The 22,385-nt window shown below is 35.1% G+C and overlaps 1 protein-coding gene across 6 annotated transcripts in view; it reads right to left on the bottom strand.

Annotated features, from left to right (window-relative positions):
* G2E3 (G2/M-phase specific E3 ubiquitin protein ligase) overlaps positions 1–22,385 on the bottom strand; it is a 63,900-nt gene that overhangs the window by 24,439 nt on the left and 17,076 nt on the right. For 3 of the 6 annotated variants that reach the window (XM_019428047.2, XM_053889318.1, XM_019428048.2), the window contains exons 2-6: positions 19,519–19,559; positions 14,420–14,517; positions 11,302–11,403; positions 7,463–7,587; positions 5,437–5,602 (exon numbers count right to left, since the gene is read on the bottom strand). In XM_019428047.2, coding sequence (XP_019283592.1) covers positions 5,437–5,602; positions 7,463–7,587; positions 11,302–11,403; positions 14,420–14,517; positions 19,519–19,555 — 528 coding nt within the window. In that variant the 5' untranslated portion in view covers positions 19,556–19,559. The remainder of the gene's footprint in view (positions 1–5,436; positions 5,603–7,462; positions 7,588–11,301; positions 11,404–14,419; positions 14,518–19,518; positions 19,560–22,385) is intronic. The other 3 variants (XM_019428049.2, XM_053889319.1, XM_019428050.2) reach the window with 1 other exon arrangement.

Here is a 22,385-nt window from a genome sequence, read left to right as displayed (position 1 = left end):
TCTCTCTCTACCCCTCCCTTTCTCTCAAAATAAATAAATAAACTTTAAAAATGTGCGAGGGAAGCAACAAGTTACTAAAATCTGTGAACTAAAGGGTTTTTAAGCAACTTTACACAGATACCAAGATCTTCGTAAATAGAGTATATAATACATGAAAGTGTCTAGTATGGAGGAAAAAACAACATGGGGCATATGGAAGATACCAACAAGACCAATGCAATGATGGAGGAATCCAAACTGAACAAGAATAGTGGCAATTCTCTACATACACAGAGTGAAAAGTTTCCATCAATTTTTAAATGCTTATTTTGAGAGAGAGAGACAGCATGTGTGCACACAAGCAGGGGAGGGGCAGAGACAGAATCCCAAACAGGGCCTGTGCTGTCAGCACACAGCCCAATGTGGGGTCCAAACTCACGAATGGTGAGATCATGACCTGAGCCGAAATCAAATTGGACACATAACTGAGTCACCCAGGCACCCCCAATTTTTAAAATATTAATCTGCATGCTCTCCTCACAAAATCCCAATGTAGTGGTCACAAATGATGAAATATGCTTAACCAAATACAATTCTCATTCTATTTCTTCAGTCTGTTTTTCCTTCGACTTTTTTATGTTAATGAAGTTCAGGAATTAAAAAATTTTTTTCTTTGAGGGGCGCCTGGGTGGCTCAGTCGGTTAAGTGTCCGACTTCAGCTCAGGTCATAATCTCACAGTCCATGAGTTTGAGCCCAGCATCAGCCTCTGTGCTGACAGCTCAGAGCCTGGAGCCTGCTTCGGATTCTGTGTCTCCCTCTCTCTCTCTGCCCTTCCCCTGCTCATGCTCTCTGTCTCAAAAATAAATAAAAACATTAAAAAAATTTTTTTTTTAATTAAAAGAAATTTTTTTTCTTTGGGTATTGATATATAATGGGAAAAACTCCATTTACTATTTCAGTTAAGACCTGTGACAGAATGGCAAAGGCACTGTCAGCTCCTTTATTGAACATGACTCAAGAATTAGCTTTTACTGGGCTCTAATCAAGTAATAACGGCATGTTAGTATTTGTCATAGGTGTCCGTGTGGCTGTGATTTTATATTATATTTGCATAAAGTAGGCCTACACTGTTGTAAGAATATTATTTTAACTTTTTAATGACGGGATTAGAAATTTGGTATTTTCAGTGTTCACACAAAGCCATATGAATACTAGGGTCAAGTCTGAGAACCTGTTTCATTATCAACAAATAATTGAAACAAATCTTAATTGTTTTGAAAAATAATATACTCTTACAAATCAACAAGAGGATACATTTGGTAATAATTACATTCTTTCAAATACAAATTCTTAATGAAGAAAAAACTGTTTTTGTAAAATTGTCATAAAATGTGAATTGTTCCTCATTAGGCAAAGATAACTCTTCCTGATATTTATGAATTGCACTCTCTGGATCCTTTTTTACAAACACTTCTTTGTAAGAATTGACAGAATTTATGAAATTTACCCAACAAAATTAGGCTCCGCCCTGCCATTTTTAACTGAATAATCCTAAATATAAAAAAGTTCAAGGCTCATGCAAAAAACAAAAAACAAAAAACAAAAAAAACCCAAAAAAACACTCAAGTATTTTTCTTTATCTAAATTGCATTTTATTAATAATACAAATAAAAACTGATTTATCAGATGAAGCTAAAAAACAAGGCCTCATTTTAAAACATAATGTACCATATTAAGGGCTTTTGGGTCTATGGTATAACTAGGACTGTCATATTTCTTCCCAGATACAACCTAGAAGTCAAGGTTTTGACATTCATCTAAGATTACCTGTAATAATCCTAACTCACATAAAAAATCTCTTTTGCAGACATTTACAGTGGGTGACAGTTAACATTATCTCCTACCTTTTGTTACATTTTTGTCACATCCCTTTACCCCACTGTTAAGTGAATATGAATATATAATTTCATAATTGTTTTTTAAAATGCATACTGTTGTTTCTTTATTTCATTTAGTTATATACATTCCTGATCATCTGATTCACTTTATCAAAATATATCATCAAAATAAAGATATGTTTGAGGTTGCTTCAGTGTTCAAGTTTGCGTGTGCTTTTCTTTTTCTCAGCTTTTAATTGTCCTAAACATGACTAGCTTCATTTTACAAATATACATGATATTGCTACCAAGTCAGGTTTGATACTGATTGTCCCGACAGTAAAGCATTTAAGCTTCTCCCCAAAAAGAGCTGTAGGTACTGCTGCTCTTGCAGGTTTTGAAAACTGTACTTTCCCAACAGTAATCTCTTATGAAAGTTCTGCTTAAGGTTGTTGTTCTTTCAGTGGGTTAAAAACCTTTTGTTTTAAGCTTCCCTGTGGAAGACTAACCGCTGTGTTGTGCCACCCACTGCTAAACTCAGTATACAGTGTGACTTAAAGACATAAGTTCTGTAGTATTTCCTGCAATACACTGGCCAGCATCTGTCTGTATGTCTTCACAGAACACTGGCACTCATGAGGACAAAGTACAGAAAAGTTGTGCACGGTTTCATTTTATTAATGCTTTTTAATTTTAAGGCACTGCTTTTCTCAGGTAAAGCTAAAAAGGGACATCAATATGCTTAATCACTAAGACGAAACAAGAAAATAAGTTAACAAAAGATTACCACACTATACACATAGAAATAAAGAAAATAATAAAGAAATCCTTTAAAGCAGACTCAAGATTGGTACAGTTGGAAAAGCTTTGGGATATTTCACTGCATGTTTGTACAAACAACACACGCTGCTTTCCTTTTCATCCTTAGATCCCAGAAGCTGGCTTTACCTAGTGGAGATGTTTTCGGGACAACAAAGACAAGGCCAAGAGTTCCACGAATTCATGAAGTTCTTCCCCTATCCACTGGCACTATGAGGCAGCAACAGTTTTTAAATAATTAAACCTTGTTCTTTTTCTTCACGTTTGTAGTGTTTCACTGAAAACTTTTTAAATTTTATTTTATTTTATTTTGAGAGAGAGAGAGCACATGTGAATTGAAGAGGAGCAGAAGAGGGAGGGAGGGAGGGAAGGAGGGAGGGAGGGAGGGAGGGAAGGAGGGAGAAGAGAGAAGAGAGAAAATCCCAAGCAGGTTCTGTGTCAGCACAGAGCCCAGCGTGGGACTCAGTCTCACAAACCAGGAGATCATGACCTGAGCCAAAATTAAGAGTCCGACACTTAACCAACTGAGCCACCCAGGCACCCCCTCACTGAAAGCTTTAAAGAAAGAAAGAAAGAAAGAAAGAAAGAAAGAAAGAAAGAAAGAAAGAAAGAAAGAAAGAAAGAAAGAAGCCATCATTCTACTCTTTCCTCCCATCAAAACTCAGTAGTGACATGAGGGTAAAAAGGTAACTGGGAACACCTAGGCATTAATATAACAAGAAATATCCATAATGGGCTACTGGTAACACTGTATATGGTTAGACAGTGGGCAACCAAGATGAATTTCAACTGCCCATGACATTAGATTGAGGTATTATTAGCTCTGTGGGCTGACATTTAACATTAGAGTAACAGCATCTTGTCACACCGTCACTCTGACAAAATCCTATGCAGCAATGAAACTTGGATGACAGACCAGTTTCTTGAACTTCACATGTGACTTTAGAGACATAGGGCTTTTTGGCTCAGATGCCTTGGCATCTCACATTGTTTGCAGCAGATTAAGGCTGGATAGTTCAAAAAAATACAGGCAGTACAATTCCACTGAGACCCCTCACCATCTTCTGTGTCTTGAGTCCTTGGTGTTTTGATAGTGGACCTTTGATCTTTGGGTATTGGTGGCACAGGATCTACAAATCCCATATTGTCACAGAAGTTATGAATAGTGCTGAGATTAAAATGTGGTCTTCAGGTTTAAAAAAGATCAATTTCTTTGGTTAATGTCAAGGTCAATCTGGAATGGTCTACTACAATTCTAAACTGCTACATTTCTTTGAGAGAAGATATTTGGGGATGTGGAATTTAATCTTTTCGGGTGCCCCTGAGTTAGAATATTTTCCATTTCAATGACCTCAGATTTTAGTTTAACCAGCTTTTTCTTTTGAATTTCGAGTTCTTTTTAAGTTGTTCTATTCTGGCCTTCTGGTGTACCAAAAGAGCTTGAGTGTAGACACCATCATCAGATCCCACACTCAACTTCTGTGCTTCACTCATTCTATTCACATGTGCTACAAAATAGGGTCCAATAGGTGCATTTGAATATTCTCTATTTCTACATAATGATCAGGATGGCTTAAAAGATTTGTAAGTTCAAAGGTAGGGGACACAACCCCTGGTGAAACTGCAGAGGGTTTATTACGAGAAACTGTAATTTTGAAAGTATATTTTTTACTGGGCTGAGTGACCACTACTTGAGAAGAAACTGAAGTTATTGCCTATTGTTTGATTCATTCAAGTACTTTACTATTATTAATACTTTTAAGACTGTCTTGAAATATGAGAATTTATAACATCTTTTAACTTTAAAAAGTACTTTTGTGGATAACCTATAATCAACAATAATATTATATTTTACTAAACAATAATAAAAGCCAAACTTTAATAAAAGCATTAAACTTAAATCCTTTATTATTTGGCATTCTATTAACTATAACTATCAGTTGGCCGGTTCACACATGTACATTATTGTATATGATGTTATCAATAAGTGAGATCTTTTTAAAATCTTCAAGAATCATCTGAATCAATGTTCAATTACTTAATGTTATGTGTTGTATGGTATTTACTTAATAACTTGTCATCAAGTTTAACATACAAGGTGGCTTTCAAAAAGAACTAATGCTTTTAATTCATTAAATAGTAATCAGTCCCTATCAAGAAGCTGTCATATAGTGTTGACCACAGTTGTTTCTGTTTTTTTGTTTTAAAGGCCTCTTAACATTTAAGTATCTTAGCTTACAGTTAAATTATCATTTCACATATCTTGGTCTTCTAAGCTTAAATATGTAAATGAACTTGGGAATTAAATCTGTGTTTTATTCACTGTGAAATACAAACAAAAGCCTTAGGTAAAAACAACAAAAATGTTCAAGCATAATAAAAACTAAAAGGTAGTATTCTAAACTATTTATTAAAATATTAGTTTGATATTCACTTCAAAAGAGTAAATTTCAATAGAGTAATTCTTCAGTACAGTATATTTCATATGTAAAATATGCTTTAATTAAGCTGTTTTTAAGTTACAAGTACAGGTAAAATACACATGTCAACTCTTTCCAATTTAAAATTCAAATCAGGGCACCTTGCCATCTTCAGTTGGAGGAGCATATGACTCTTGATCCCAGGGTTGTGAGTTCAAGCCTCATGTTGGGTGTAGAGATTACTTAAATAAGTACATAAACTTAAAAAAAATAAAATAAATGAAATTCAAATCAGCAAGCAACAAATTTTATATCAGAAAAAGTTTACAAGATATCTTACCTGTAAACAGTCTCTATGAAACCAAGCATTCTTACAACAAGGACTTCGTAATATGCTGTAAGTTGGAATAGGCTCAATAAATTCCAAGCAAATGGTACATGGTAAGGAGTCTCTATAATTATTAGATGTAATTATTTGAACAGGTCGATGGTTCCAACAAAATGACCTAAAAATATAAATTATTTAAAAATAACATCTAATTAATTGCAAAGCACAATCAGGCTAGCATTGTAATTTGCATTTAATAAAAGAAAACTCATTTGTATCATAATTAACCTACAATAGACAGGAACCTTGGCACTATAAATCCATCTCACAGGGAGGGGGGATGGGCTAAATGGGTAAGGGGCACTAAGGAATCTACTCCTGAAATGACTGTTGCACTATGTGCTAACTAATTTGGATGTAAATTAAAAAAAAAAAAGAAAAAGTAAAGGAAAAATAAATTCGTGGTTGTAAGACATTCATATGAATGGGTATCATTTAAATTTAACTTCATATTTCTCTCTAAAGGAGTGATAATGAATAAAAAGTTGAGAAATACTATTGTAAGATAATGAGAATTTGAAGTTGTTCTGTCTCTACCTCTTTACCTAATAAAGCTTGACTATTACTAACTTTTAAAAAAAAACTGGAGAGTGTTATGCTAAGTGAAATAAGTCATACAGAAAAAGACAGATACCATATGTTTTCACTCTTATGTGGATCCTGAGAAACTTAACAGAAGTCCATGGGGGAGGGGAAGAAAAAAAAAAAAAAAAAAGAGGTAAGAGAGGGAGAGAGCCAAAGCATAAGAGACTCTTAAAAACTGAGAACAAAGAGGGGCGCCTGGGTGGCGCAGTCGGTTGAGCGTCCGACTTCAGCCAGGTCACGATCTCGCGGTCCGTGAGTTCGAGCCCCGCGTCGGGCTCCGGGCTGATGGCTCGGAGCCTGGAGCCTGTTTCCGATTCTGTGTCTCCCTCTCTCTCTGCCCCTCCCCCGTTCATGCTCTGTCTCTCTCTGTCCCAAAAATAAATAAAAAAAAAAAAAAAAAAACAAAAAACTGAGAACAAAGTGAGGGTAGATGGGGGGTGGGAGGGAGGGGAGGGTGGATGATGGGTATTGAGGAGGGCACCTTTTGGGATGAGCACTGGGTGTTGTATGGAAACCAATTTGACAATAAATTTGATATTTAAAAAAATCCATTTCACAATCTATGAGCAAGGAGAGCTGGACATTCAGAATGTGTACCTTTTGTTGGTTAAGACTTAACTCACAGAATTTCAGTAACTAGTATTATGTTGAGAATCCTATGTAATAATATTGTTAGCAACACCATTATACTCAACAATGCACAAAAGAAGGAATTTAAACTTAAAAAATATTTTAATCAAGTAACACATAAAATGTAAGTAAAAACTTATTTTAAGTCACTAAATTTATTTCCTCTTGTATTTTCTAAACTGCAGTTTTATACATGGTAACAATCCATTAAATAGTTCAAGAACACAAAGACCACAAGAAATAGGACACTAATAATATCAAATACAAAAATTCATAAATTTTGATGTTTAAAGCTTGATTCAGGAAGTAAACATTGTCTGGGGCACTCCAGGGCATAATATTTTTTTTTGGACTCCACCAAATTTAAATGCCTTCAATTTACTCAATGAGAAATATATCTGGCCCTGTGGAAGAAAAGTGGATCATAAATCTAAAAACATGACATAAAAATCTAGACTTATGAAAGGTGGAAATTTTTATTAAATATGAATAATTTAAGGGTTCCGTATCATAGTCTAGAGTTGAAAGCTGAAAGTGAATATTAATTGTTATGCCCATTCTACACTGGCAATTTCAAAGACTTTGAAGACAGTGATGACTCCATAAAAGAGGGGAGTATTTAAAACATAAATGTACATATATGTGTAAACTCAGTGTAGCTCTGAAAAGAAATTTTACAAAGGAATTATCATTGGGATATCCATATCCATTTTCTACTTTTCCCTAACATTCATCGTTCATATTCAATAGTTAATTAACTTACGCAAAATTGCCAGTAAATTGGAAAATGCATTCTCTCTGAAGTCCACATGGAAAATGATAACTTCGTTTACATCGGGGTGCAACACATCCAATTGAAGCACCAGTTTTCTTGCAAATACAGCATTTCTAGAAGAAAATATGAAAACAGAGATCATAACATATAAAAGCTGAGTACTATAATATGACCCAGGTATAAATGAATATTCTTTGTGGGGAGTCTGAAATTATTTTCATCTTACAACAGCTATGATGATGGTATATTAAAGCAATTTCCTGAAAAAAACTGTCCAACCCAGAAACAATCTAAAGACACTAAAGATTCACTACTGTAACAATTTTTCATAAAGGATTCATCTCCCATCTAACATGTGGATGAGACAGAGATGCTTCTTTTCCTTTCTACCTGGCTAAAATACTTTCAACTAAAGGATTTGTAAACATAACGGCTATACATTAAAATCTCAAATCTCAGGGCGCCTGGGTAGCTTAGTTGGTTAAGGATCCAACTCTTGTTTTGGCTCAGGTCATGACCTCACAGTACATGGAGTCATGCCCCATGTCGGGCTCTGTGCTGACAGCATAGAGTCTGCTTGGGATTCTCTCTCTCTGCCCTCACCTCTGCCCCTCCCCCACTCTGTCAAAATAAATATATATAAACATTAAAAAAAAGGTCTCAAATCTAATAAAAAACACATAACTAGGAAATACTCATCAAGGAGAACAGTCGAACAATACTAGAAACCAATCTGTAAAAAAGAAAAAAAAAAAAATCTGCTAGGATCAATCACTCTATCCTAACTAAATGAAAAAAGTGTTATATACTCAAAATAGGTTACATAGTGACCTCCCCCCAACAAGGTATGTTCAAGTCCTAATTCCTGGTACTATGAATGTGATCTTATTTGGATATAGGGTCTTTGTAGATGTAAGTTAGTTAAAGATCTTAAAATGAAACCATCCTAGATTTAGGGTGGTCCCTAAATCAAATGACTAGCGTTCTTATAAGTGAAAGGAGAGGGACATTTAAGACACAGACACACAGAGGGGAAAGCCATGTGAACATGTGAAGCTGGAAGCAGAGACGGAAGTTATGGTGCCACAAACCAAGGAATGCCAAAGGTTGCCAGTAGGCACCAATAGGTGGGAGAGAAGCATGGAAGGGATTCTCCCTCAGAGCTCCCAGAAACAATCAATCCTTCTGACAGTTTCATTAGGAATTTCTGGTCTCCAGAACTGTGAGGACAAATTTCTGTTTTAAGCGACCTAGTCTGTGGTAATTTATTATGGTAGCCCTAAGGAACAAACACAATACCAATGACACTAACTAAAATATAACACTGGTATATGAACACAAAGACTAATATTAGATAATTCAATCATTAATAAAATACAGAGCAGTATCTAAAACATTTTGGAACCCTTGAGACAGCCGTTATAAAATGGTCACTGATGAAGGGAGTATGTAGTCTTATTGCTGACCCTGAAGTACCATTAGGTCACTGGAGAATACCTTGCCAACCTGAGGCTCCTCCCATAAACTGACATATGGAACTCTAGCTTCAGGTCACAAATGGAGACAACTCAAGGATGAGGATATTTTTAAAGGTTCACAATATGTTCACAGAGGATTAAGATGTTTTTAGAAAACAGGTATTTCCAAACTGCAAGGAGACCCTTTCAGGTCATATTTCACCACAAGTTCACTAATCATCAGAAGGTTGAGGAATTCTGATACTAATATTCTCACATAGTCCTTAGATAAATGCCACTGCTAACCTTTCGCCCAAGGTTTCCTTTTATGCCCTACAGTTATATCCCACCATCTAGTCCCATGCCTCCTCAACATATTTAAAAATAACTGTTTCCCCCCCCCTTTTTTTTTTGCCTCAACTAAAATAAAGGTCTTGCTTCCCTTTCAGAATTTCTTGGATGAAATTTCTTATTTTCCCATCGTCTTTCATTTTCATTCAGACTTGGCAAGGGTTGGGAGGAGGGTATGGAAAAAAGCAAGGGGGATATCAAAATATTATTTTAGTTCTCTATTACAGACTATAGTCCACAACTCTACCTTCATACTTTAAAAACTCTGGTCCTTTGAGCCTAATGACATCTATCCTCTGTTACCTACTAACTTCTCCCACCTTGAGACTTTGGTGCCTTTCTCTGTATCTAATTCTTGCTATCATTGTAAACAACTCCTACATTGATGAGACAACCTTTCTTCGACTTCTTCAACTATGATGTGTCAATGCTCTTCATCTCTACTCCATAAAAATCATCAGTTCCAGTTATCATTTCCTCTGGACAGAATTCCCTATACTTCCAACCTTCTCATTTTTTTTTTCTCATTTTTTTTAACCTTCTCATTTTCTAATTCTCCTTATTTCTACTCACACATGGAAACCTGTAATTCTTTCCTTGTGTTTAATACAGTAGATATCACACAGAAGACTCACAAACTAATTAGATGAACAAGGGGTTAAAGTTTAGAATACAGTAAAACCTTGATTTGCGAGCATAATTCATTCCAGAAACATGCTTGTAATCCAAAGCACTTGTATATCAAAGCGAATTTCCCCATAATAATGGAAACTCAGATTATTCATTCCATGACCCAAAAAAATTCATATAAAAATGATTACAGGATTGTAATATAATACAAAATAATAAAGAAAACACAAAATATGAAGAAAAATAAACAAATTAACCTTTGAAGACCTTCATGGCTGAAGTGGGGGAGACAAGAGAGAGGAGGTTTATGTGTAGGACAACTTCCACTATCTCTAACAGAATCACTGCTCTTGGCTCAATGGAAACTTTTTCTGCACAGGGGCCACTGTATACACTCGCACAGATGTTGACTATAGTACAGTACTAATAAACACTTGTCATATACCGTATTTAATATAACTGGCAATAAGGCAGAGGAGGAAAGGGTCTGTTATCTGCAGGCACCCTGACCTAGAATGAAACAAAGCATTCCTAACCTAACTCTCGTATGGAAAGGCAAAGGACTGTAAATAGTGTTCTGAAGTGACAAAAAAAAACCATGAGTGCCAGTTGTGGGCACCTTTCAACGTTCTGAAAAATCACTGATTTCTGCCAAACACCACGAGCTGAGACAGAGCATCTGAGCATGGGAGATGATCACCTACAATCTCACAGTGAGAGCAAGAGAAGAACCACTGGTTCAGTTGTGATCATGTGACATTCAGTGTCACATACTACTTGTATAGCAAGACATCGCTCATTTATCAAATTAAAATTTATTAGAAATGTTTGCTCGTCTTGGAGATCACTCACATAACAAGTTACTTACAATCCAAGGTTTTACTGTACTTATCTTGGAGAACATGAGAAGGAAGTGAACAAAGGTACACAATGTCACAGAATGGCCACCACAAGAGGTATAGAGATCATAAATTACTGGTCTGCCCAGCTGCATAATTTCCACCTCAACCCATCATGCCAACTCAGTAACTGAGGTATAGGAATGAAAAGTGAATGACTGGGTTGACTCAGGATTAAAGATTTGAAGAAGAGCAGAGTAAAAGTATGTTCACAATTCTGATGGTAAGAGTAGGTGAAATGATGGATAGGTTGGAATAAAATAAGGATATGAAACCAGCATTGTCACATGTATTATTGAGGGTTGGTTAACCTCACTCTCATTGCAAATATACAAAGTGTTCTTTTAAATTTACTGTATTTGACAAAAATAAGCATTTGAACATAAAATCAAAGTCTTGTAAATTTCCAGTTGGGAAACTGATGGGAAAAAACCTCCCTAATATGACATACTTATAGTATTTAGTGTAAAGAGTAAAACAATTTACTTACCAGTTTAGAAGCTCTGTTCACTTCTTTCCTGATGTCTTCTATTAGAAAACCGTAAACTCCTTCTTCTTCTTTACCTCTCTGCCAAATTCCACTTGACATCAACTATAAATATATTCTCAATTAGAAAACAGACTCTAACAAACTAGTTTAGAAATATATGTATGTGTGTGTGTGTGTGTGTGTGTATATATGAAATATATCTGTGTACACATATACATATATGTATATATACATGTATATAAAATGTATAAATATATATATACATATATATAAAACATGTGTATGTCTGTATATATAGAGAAGATCAATAATGTTCCAATGAAAAATGGACATAACTCCAATTTCAAGCGCCTCTTATCTATAACAGTTATTTTTCATGGTCAAAGTAAGAGGCTACTCAAATTCTTTGATTTGGAAGACACTGTATATTAACAGTTCTTATAACCAAACTGGTTTCTAAAAGCATTCCAGAAAATAATAGAAAAAGAGAGAAAGAAAGGAAGGCAGAAAACACCTGTTTTAGAAAAAATAGTGGTAAATACTGTAAGGTGTAAATGTAGTATCAGTAAATGTTATGGAGGTAATTCAGTTTATCAGTGATATTTCAGGCCAACTTGAAATCTAGCTGGATTCTGAATCATAAAAGGAGTATTTACAGGGAAACCTACTGAATCATGGTTAACATAAATGTTTGAATTTTTAAAAATCTTTTAACTTCAGTTTAAATACGTTAAGGAAACATGAATCAAGAAAACACATGGGACTATGAATAAATCCTGGCTTGCAAACCAGGCTCTGTGTCCTGGAACTTTCTGGAACTCTAGGCAAGTAATTTAGTATCTCTGACCTTACACACAAAAATAAAAACACTGGACTAGATTGTCTCTAAGTCTCTCTTTTTTTTTAATTTTTTAAATATTTATTTTTGAGAGAGAGAGAGACAGAACACATGCAGGGAAGGAACAGAGAGAGAGAGAAGGAGACAACAGAATCCGAAGCAGGCTCCAGGCTCTGAGCTGTCAGCACAGAGCCCAATGCGGGGCTCAAACCGTGAACTGCAAGATCACGACCTGAGCCGAAGTCAGAGGCCCAACCAACTGAGCCACACAGGCGCCCCTATAAGTCTCTTTCAACTCTAACATTCCATTACCATTTATAACATTACTGTACTTTCCTGTTCACAATGAAATGGAATCTTTGACGTGTTGAGCCTTGGGTATGTTTTGAATTATCATACTCATTAAAGACAAACAATATAAAGGACATTTTCATAAAATTAAATATATTTAATAATTTAAAAATACTTTAAATTTGTGATTAGAGGATTATTTTAATCAATATAATACATCCTAAACCTAAAAAATACACATTACTTAAGAATTGGTTATGGGGGCGCCTGGGTGGCTCAGTAGGTTAACCTTTGGACTCTTGGTTTCATCTCAGGTCATGATCTCATGGTTGTGAGATTGAGCCCCGCACTGGGCTCTGTGCTTGGGCAAGCATGGAGCTTGCCTGGGATTCTCTCTCTCCCTCTCTCTCTGCCCCTACCCCACTCACGTGCTCTCTCTCTCTCAAAATAAACTTGAAGGAAAAAAAAAAAAAGAATTGGCTATGAAAACATAACCCAATTACTAATAAAATAGCTCCCCTGATTCTTCTGCATAAAAAGTAAAATAAACTCTTAGAAAAATGAAAAGGTTTTCTTTGGTGATACAAAATTTAAGACTTCCAACTTACAAATAAACTTGGAATGCCAAATTCAAGTTCCCTTAAATCTTGGTACAAAGTAATTAGGTTCCTAGGCCAGTCCAGAAGTCTATTTAATGCATAGGGTACCTGAGACACAACCCTATAGTCTTAGAGAATCACCAAGAAATATGTTAAATGGTTTCTCAAGAAGTATCTAGAGTTTTAACAGGGATGCTGGGGTGGGTATGAAAATAGATGTACATATTTATTGATACTTCATCCTTTAAGAGATGGGGCCTATTTCCCTTTGCCTTGAATGTGGGCTCAACTTAATGACTCACTTCTAACAAAGAGAATAAATTAAAAGTGACAGTGGTATGGGACAGTGAAGACTAGGTCATATGGTTCTATCTTGGTGTCTATCTATCTCTCCATTTTTTTCTCTTTCTCTCTCTTTTACCACTTCTTCTAAAAGAAGCCAGATGCCATGCTGTGAGTACCCTACAGAGGTACCCAGGAAGTAAGGAACTGAGGCTTCCTGCCAATACGTAGAAAGTACTAAGGCCAAAAGCCATGTAAAGTGAGCCATCAGAGATGGATCCTGTGCCCTCTCTCACCTTTATATGACTGAACCCATATTGCAATTTATATGCAATATGAATTGCAACCTCATTAGAGCCCCTGAGACAGAACTACCAAACTCAGCCAATACCAGATTCCTGACCCTCAAAAAGTGTTTGAGATAATAACTGTTTAAACTGCTAAATTTCAGGATAATTTGTTAAGAAGCAATATATAACTTACATACTATCAAGAAATATTGTGTCTACTGATGCAACCTTGGCATGCTACGGTAGTGAAGGTGCTATTAATATAAGGCACAGACTGAGTGAGGTGAGAAGTTGGTAAAGGAAAGGGGAAACAAATGAGAGACCAATTCTCAGTATGAAATCAGTTTTTCTTTCTTCCAAGTGACCCATAAACTCACCTATTTCCTCTTCCACAAGAATTTATTACCTTCATTCAAAACTTTTTTTTGCAGGTTCTCTGTGAAGTAAAATACTTTCCTTCTGTTCCCTGAACCTTCAACAACTCTTTTCTGAGATTTACCACTTGCAACAACAGAAACAAAAAAGTGAAAAAAAAGATACCACCTTAAAGCCCTAACCATTTTCTCCTTTATTCACTTAGGCCCTAAAGGGTTAGACAAAAATACAGATAATGATGACAGGTCTTCCTTCATACATACCAACTAATTTCAGGATCTTAGAATTTGATAAATGAAAAACCTTATTTTAGATATAGGCAAAATGAGATCCAAAAAGAAGTTAAATGACTTATCCAATTCTCAGAAACCAGCCATCAAGATCTAATTGTCTTCTTTAGAAGAATATCAAATTTCCAGGATTTAATTATAAATTATACTCACCAAACAATAGTAATGTACAGTGAGATTCCATTTCTCATTAGTTTTCTTTTCTCCATATTTATTAGGACAGTCATCATTTTTTCGACAAAAAACACAAGCTAACAGTGAAAAAAGTAAATAGATATAAAAAATATTTTTAAATTTTTAAAATAAAACCTATGGAACTGGAGCTTCTCTCAAGTGAGGTGTTCAATTCTTTCTGAGAGAGCAAATCACATTATACTATTATCAGTAACTTAAAATTTCTAACACCTATTTCTAAACAATAAACAGTGTTTTAGACTTTGCACTTTTTTTAATTTATCTTTAATGATGAATTCCAGTGTGTCGTCAAAATGGCAACTAGTAGGGTAATCACTGAAAATAGATTAGGAAACCCCAAAACACTATCTCCCCACTAAGACAACATTTAAGCTGCCAAAAACTGTCAGAATCAATTTTTTAGAAACTCTGAAATCTAGTTTTAAAACTTACAACACTTAGGAGAATGCTCAATAAAGAAACAAGCTGGTAAATTCTGATGAGCACTTTGTGGCATTTTAACTTACCTGCCTACCATCCCCCACTCTCCAGCTGAGCAATGGCCTTAGGTACGATGGCCCATGTTCCAGGTTTGGCTTGTCCAAGAGGAGGTGAAATGAACCTTGTTCTTAAAGAAATGTGATTATGTGTTTTGATCTGTGTGGTGGATCCCTGAGGGATGAGCTCAGATGCATGCTCTTGTTTTGCTTGCCTCAGAACTTTCCCAGGGCTGGAGTCTCACCGTTTGTCAAAAGCGCTTAGACAAATATACTAGCTGAAGCAGCTTGCACCAAAGGGTAACAGACAGGACAAGCAGGTAACAGACCAAAACACCCAGGAAAGAAGAGGCTGGGAAAAGGGGACACAAGGATAAATAAAGGCTTTGAAAAGCTCCCACAGATACCTGGGAATCTAGAAAGACACACACATGCTCAGGACTAGATACATGCTCAGAAAAAGACCCCAGAAACCCTAAGCTTTCACCTCTGGCTGATCTCTATGTAAGCCAATATGAAAAAACAAAGACCCCAAATCAATAACAATTTTAACCTTAAAGAACTAGAAAAATAAAAACATATTAAACCAAAAGCTGGCAGAAGGAAGAAAAAAATAAAGATTACAGCACAGATAGATAAAATAGAAAACAGAAAAACTATAGAGAATAAAAACTACAGTTTATTCTTTGAAAAGGTCAACAAAACTGACAAAACTTTAGTTAGACGGATCTGGAAAAAAAAAGAAAGGAAACTCAAAACTTAGGAAAAGCCACAGAAATCAAAACAGTGTTGTAGTGGCCTAAGGACAATGATATAGATCAAGTGGGGAAAAAGAGTCTAGAAATAAACCTATACATGTTATCTATGGTCAATTAATTTTGAACAAGGATGCCAAGATCATTCACTGAAGGAAAGAACAGTCTCTTCAACAGATGTTACTAGCACAACATGATAGCCACATGCAAGGTAATACAACTGAACCCCTACCTGACACCACATACAAAAATTAAATCAAAACAGATCAAAGACCTAAATGTAAGCACCAAAACTAAACTCTGAGAAAAAAATATAGGGTAAATCTTTATAACCTTGGATTGGCAGTGGTTTCTTAGGAATCACATGATACCAAAAGCAAAAGTAAAAAAGAAAAAATAGATAAATTGGACTTCACCTAAGTTTTAAACTTCTGTGCATCAAAGAACACTCAAGAGAGTGGAAAGACCATCTACAGAATAGGAGAATATATTTGGAAACATATATCTGTTAAGGGTCTAGTGTCCACAATGCATCATAAGAAATTCTTATAACTCAACAACAAAAATACAACCAATTTAAAAATGGAGCAAATGATTTGAATAAACATTTTCCAAAGAAGATATATAGCCAGTAAGCACATTAAAAGATGTTTAATATCATCTGTCATCAGGGAAATGCAAATCAAAGCCACAATGAGATACCACTTCACGTCTACTAGGATGGCTACAACCAAAATGTCCAAAAATAACAAATGTTGGCAAGGATCTGGAAAAATAGGAACCCTCATACGTTGCTGGTGGAAATGTAAAATGGTACAGCGACTTAGGAAAAATATTTTTTGTTGCTTAAAATTTTAAACATAGTTACTATATGACACAACAATTCCACTCCTGGGTATATACGCCAAAGAACTGAAAATGGATGTTCAAACTAAATACTTGAATACTAAGATTTATAGCAGCACTATTCTCAAGAGCTAAAAAAGGAAAACAAACCAAATGTGCATCAATGAATGGATGAATGAATAAATTAATACATTATATCTGTACCACGGAATATTATTCAGCTATAAAAAGGAATGATGCTCTAATACATACTACAACCTGGATGAGCCTAGAAACATCATGCTAAATAAAAGAAGCCAAGCACAAGAGGTCACATACTATATGACCCCATTAATATAATAGATTACATTATCCAGAATAGGTAAATCCACAGACAGCCCAAAAAGCAGATTGGTGGTTTCCAGGGGCTAAGGAGAGGGAAATGAAAAGTAACTGCCTAACAGGTACAGTCTCCTTTGGGGATGATGAAAATGTTCTGGAACTAGATAGTGGTGATGGTTGTACAACACTGTGAATGTACTAAATGCCACCAAACTGTATACTTTAAAATAGTTACGTGTACTTTGTGTTATATGTATTTTACCATAACAATAATAATTTCATAAAGGCAAACTGTAGAGTCAAGGAGATCTGAGTTAAATTTCAGCACCACACTCCTGCTGTGTAATCTTGGACAAGTCACATAAACACTTTATGGCTCTGTTTCTTCATCTTAAAAATGAGGACAAGAATACTTACCTCAAACTATGCCTTAATAAAGATTAAATGAGATGGTATACCGTAATATAATTAAAAGGGTGTGGCAGCTAGATAGAGCTGAATAAACATTAGTATTATAATTATCAAACTTTTCTACCTTATATTTACTTGTAAAGAAAATTTCTAATAACATACTAATAAAACTATGAGAAAATCTTACCAGCTGAAGAAAAAAGACTCTGAGAATCTCAAGGTAGCTGACCAATATAAGATGAAAGGAGCTTGAATCTCTTAAGTGATTGCATGGAGCAGAAACCCCCTATCTGCTCCAATTCCCCTAACCAATTCACACTGGACTGTAACTTAACCAAATAATAAACTTTCGTTGTGTTAAACCACTAAGACTTCAGCATTTACCTATTACAGCAGCCAGTCTTATTTACCTTTAGTTAATACATGTAATCAAGAATGGATGTTATGCATTGAAACGGTACAACATCTGGGGAGCCTGGGTGGCTCAGTCGGTTAAGTATCTTCAGATAAAGTCATGATCTCACGGTTTGTGAGTTTAAGCCCCGTGTCGGGCTCTATACTAATAGCACAGAGCCTAGAGCCTGCTTCAGATTCTGTGACTCCCTCTCTCTCTGCCCCTCCCCTACTAACACTGTCTCTCTCTCCCTCAAAAATAAACATTAAAAAAAAAAGAAAAGAAAAAGAAATGGTACTGCATTTAACAGTGTACTCACAAAATAGATTCCAGGACTGGAAAAAAAACATCATGAGCTAATATTTAATATTATGAAATATCCCCCCCTATATCTGCCCTCTGTCACTAAAGGTTAGCCATAACTGAAAGCCCTTTCCGCAATCTTTCAAAATATGTCAACTCCCCTTCTGTCCCCATACAGAGTAACTGACCACATCAACTCCAGCAAATTGCCATTTGTTTACAGGACATCTTACACCAGCAGCTCTCATCTGCTCTCACCTTAAATTCTTTCATCCCCAGTGCCTGTAATTTTAGCTGCAACTGTGCATGCAGCTATCAAGAGGAAGAAAAATACAAGGAATTAGCTAAGACTAAAGAATGGGAGTCCTCATGATGAGCACCGGATGGAGCTGCATATGCTATGATGCCATGAACCTGCAGCTTTCCATTTGTCCCCTTCCTACCTTCACCCAGTAGATGGAAACACTGGATGTAGAACACACTAGTTTTCAGGCATCCATTTTTATATGTAGATTGCTTTCGTTTGTATTTGTACTTTGTTGTCTTTTACTTTTAATATTTAAAATGCAGTAACAGTGTTCTTTCTGACTTCACTATATTAAGATCACCTTATAACTATAGCAAATGATATTAGCTGTATTAAAATAATGAAATAAACACATTCAGATACGTAAAAAACTGAGTCAATCTTAGGGAAAATATTAAGTAATAACAGTAAAGGCAGTATTTGCAGTTAACAAATACATGAAGGTAGTCTATGAATTACGAAGTTTCTGAACAATTAACATAGTTGGTAGAAGTCTGTAGGTAAAAGCAGAAAAGCAAAGTACAGGGAGGAGTAAGAGCACAAATTTCTTTATCAACCATGAAGGTGGAGTTAACAGACACTCTTTATTAGTGATGGTCAAGACAGAGTTTTAAGTACAATACTTTTAATTTGAGAGAACATCAAAAATTAAATCTTACAAAGGGTAAATGAGTGGAGTAATGGCAGAAGAGCATAACTTAAATTTCTCATTTTCCATGGTAGCAAATCAATATATTATTGTTTAAACTAACAAATGAAGAACAAGTAAAAGCAAAGGTATGCATCTATTTGAGACTGTTACGAGCACCTACAGATAAGTCTTCCTTTTCATGTTAGGTTTTGTGTATTGTTTAAAATGGTCTTACCTGCATTTTTCCTTTTCTAAGAAAAAGTCATACAAAAAAGATGAAAAAAATTGTGTTTATTAAATAATGCTGTTTTATTCAGATGAAACGCATACCTGATAAATACATATAGAGAATATGAATAAAATTTGACAAACTGTTATCTTACAGTGGATTTTTCTTGAAATGAATACACACGATATTATTATTTTAGTATATGGGTGTATGAACAAAGCATGGACCAAGGAACTCATTCCTATTTTGAGTCAGCACTCTACAAAGTTTTAACATAATAAAAAGGCAAGAGTAGAATATCTTAATATTATATTTGTTTATATTATATATAAACAATATATTTCAAATAATTATATCTGAAAATGTTTTAAATATTTTACTTACCAAGATTCTGTGAAGCACCGGGTTTATTTTCATTCATTTTACTAGGAAAAATAAGTACATACTATAAGCCATCTTAATTTTTAAAGTTTCAAATTACCCACTTTAATGAAATTTAGTCACTCCACGATTACAAATAAGTTGCATAATCATTTCTTTCTCTAGAATTTGATTTCCTTACCTTTCATACATCTAAACCCAATAGTTTTAACAAGTATGGCAAAGTTTGGGAACATTATTAAAGTTGGAGGAAATGTTTTTTTAGTTGTCAAAACATTAAGATGACTACTGGCTTTTGGTGGAAAGAGGTGAGGATTGCAGGATATCCTGTAATGTACCAAAAAGACCTACATAACAGTACAGACTTTCAAATTTCCAGCTGGAGCTCTGAACAGGTAAAAAACAAAAAAGAAAAAACAAAAAGCAAAAAACAAAAAAAACCCCAAAACTATTATAATTACATTAACCTAGAACTGAAGCCTATTTGACACATAAATACAGTCTTTTTTTCCTTGCTATTTTAGAATAAAATGAATTATTTCCAAACTAGAACTCCTATTAAATCAAGAAAATTTGTATTTTACTTTTGTTTATAACTTTACCAAGAATTTGTTCATTGTGTAGGGGAAAAAAAGTCACAGCATCAATAGCAATGCCATTCACATTTAAGTAGCCTACAAACCTTTATCAGACTACATTTGTGACTTGCATTTGCAGGGATTCTATACAGAGCTTTAAGCATCTGACTGCCATATCACTTCTTCTAGTACAACATTCAACCACGTACATACTGAAAGACACTGTTCTGCCTCTGTCTCCTCACTCCTTACTAATTAACAAAGTTACTTATATTCATTACTGAAATATACCTTCTCTAACTTTTCTCTAGTTCCAAAAGATCAAATAGAGGAAGGACATTATCTTTTTTTTTTTTTTTTAACGTTTATTCATTTTTTTTTTGAGAAATGGAGAGAGACAGAGCATGAGTGGGGAGGGGCAGACAGAGAGAGAGGGAGACACAGAATCTGAAGCAGGCTCCAGGCTCCGAGCTGTCAGCACAGAGCCTGACACAGGGCATGAACCCATAAACTGAGATCATGACCTGAGTTGAAGTTGGATGCTTAACCGACTGAGCCACCCAGGCGCCCCTGAGGAAGGACATTATCTTAACATCAAAATTTCACTTTACCAAAAATATATAAATAGCCTACTTGAAATGTTATGAGATTCAAGTAGATAATGTATGTGTAAGCTCTTGGAATTTAAGTAGAAAAGAATTAACTTAAAATGCTACTCAGTAAATGTAATCTCATTTTACAATTTTCAAACCAATGCTCACAGAGGTTAAATAGTTGTCCAAGGTCACAGAGCTCGTAAGTGGGAATAGACTAACCCATAACTGAGTGACTATGCCACTTCACATGAAAATAATAAAAGGACACAATAAATAACAGAATATTAAATATCAAAGGAAGGACAAAAATACCCACAAAGATGGCTATCAAATTCCATCAATGCTTTTTTACAATTTAGAACTTAGATTTCATACTGATTGTAAGAACTGATTTCTTATATAAAAAGTCACTTTTGTGTTTTTATAAAAAGTCATAGGCCAAATCTTTTGCATTATTTTGTCTTCAAGCCTTCATTATTTCCTGGTTCTTCCTTACAAAACCATCTGTGCTATCAATATTGGTATTTCTTAAAAGAATCTATAAAACAAAAGATCCCCACATTGAGCAAGCTTTGCCAATTAAGTAGGTCCAGCCTACCTTTCCCATCTCCTCTCCACACCATTAATGCAATGTTAAAGGAGTATTTTAGTGTTTTTAGGCTTTTTCTTTTTTAGAGGCACAGATCATACTCTATATGCATATGACAATACTTTTTTTTAAATTATTTTTTTAATGTTTATTTATTTTTCACAAAGAGAAAGAAAGAGCATGAGCAAGGGAGGGGCAGAAAGAGAGGGAGACACAGGATCCAAAGCAGGCTCCAGATTCTGAGCTGTCAGCACCTAGCCAGATACGGGGCTTGAAGTCATAAGCCATGAGATCATGACCTAAGCCAAAGTCGGACGCTTAACTGACTGAACCACCCAGGCACCCCAACACTTCTTTTTATTGTTTATTTATTTTGTGAGAGAGGAACATGGGGTAGGGGTAGAAAGAGAGGGGGAGAGAGAATCCCAAGAAGGCTCCGAACTGGCAGCATAGAGCCCGATGCAGGTCTCAATCCCATGAACTGTGAGATCATGACCTGAGCAGAAACCAAGAGCCAGACGCTTAACTGACTGAGCCACCCAGGTGTCCCAATGCTTTTGATGTTTGTACATGTTCATGCAATGACTGCAGACTGCCCCAGTGGCCAAAACTGAAAGAGGACCATAACCTAATTTTGAAACATGTTAAAAGGTGCATGGGGGTAGGGGTTCATCTTAAAACTAATGAAATACAATAGGAAGATAAAATGCCTCTTTTATTAGGACTTCTTTATAATTCAACCTCTGATGATGAATTCTACTTATCATAAATCCATTCATACATAAGAATCTATTGCAGAAAAGTCCATAAACACATAACAGTTCAGTTAGAATAAACATAAAAATTTTAATTTATAAATGATATTTAGTCAGTATCCAGCACCACAGGTTTACATTTGAGAGTCACTCTCTACAGTTTATAATTCCTTACCCTCTACCCTCTGTGGGTAAACTGAATCTATTTTTTACTTTTAGATTTATTGTAATTCAGAATAATGACTGAGGTCCACAATACAGACACCTATAATAAAGATATTTTAAATTCTCTCAATGACCTTAATGCAAATATTAATCACATATTACTCTGTATTATGTTTATTTCAATTTT

This window comes from Panthera pardus, unplaced genomic scaffold, assembly GCF_024362965.1.
Source record: "Panthera pardus isolate Hobbes unplaced genomic scaffold, ASM2436296v1 HiC_scaffold_24, whole genome shotgun sequence".
NCBI lineage: Eukaryota > Metazoa > Chordata > Mammalia > Carnivora > Felidae > Panthera > Panthera pardus.
The sequence above is the reverse complement of the archived record's forward strand: the minus strand, read 5'-3'. Positions and strand labels throughout refer to the sequence as shown.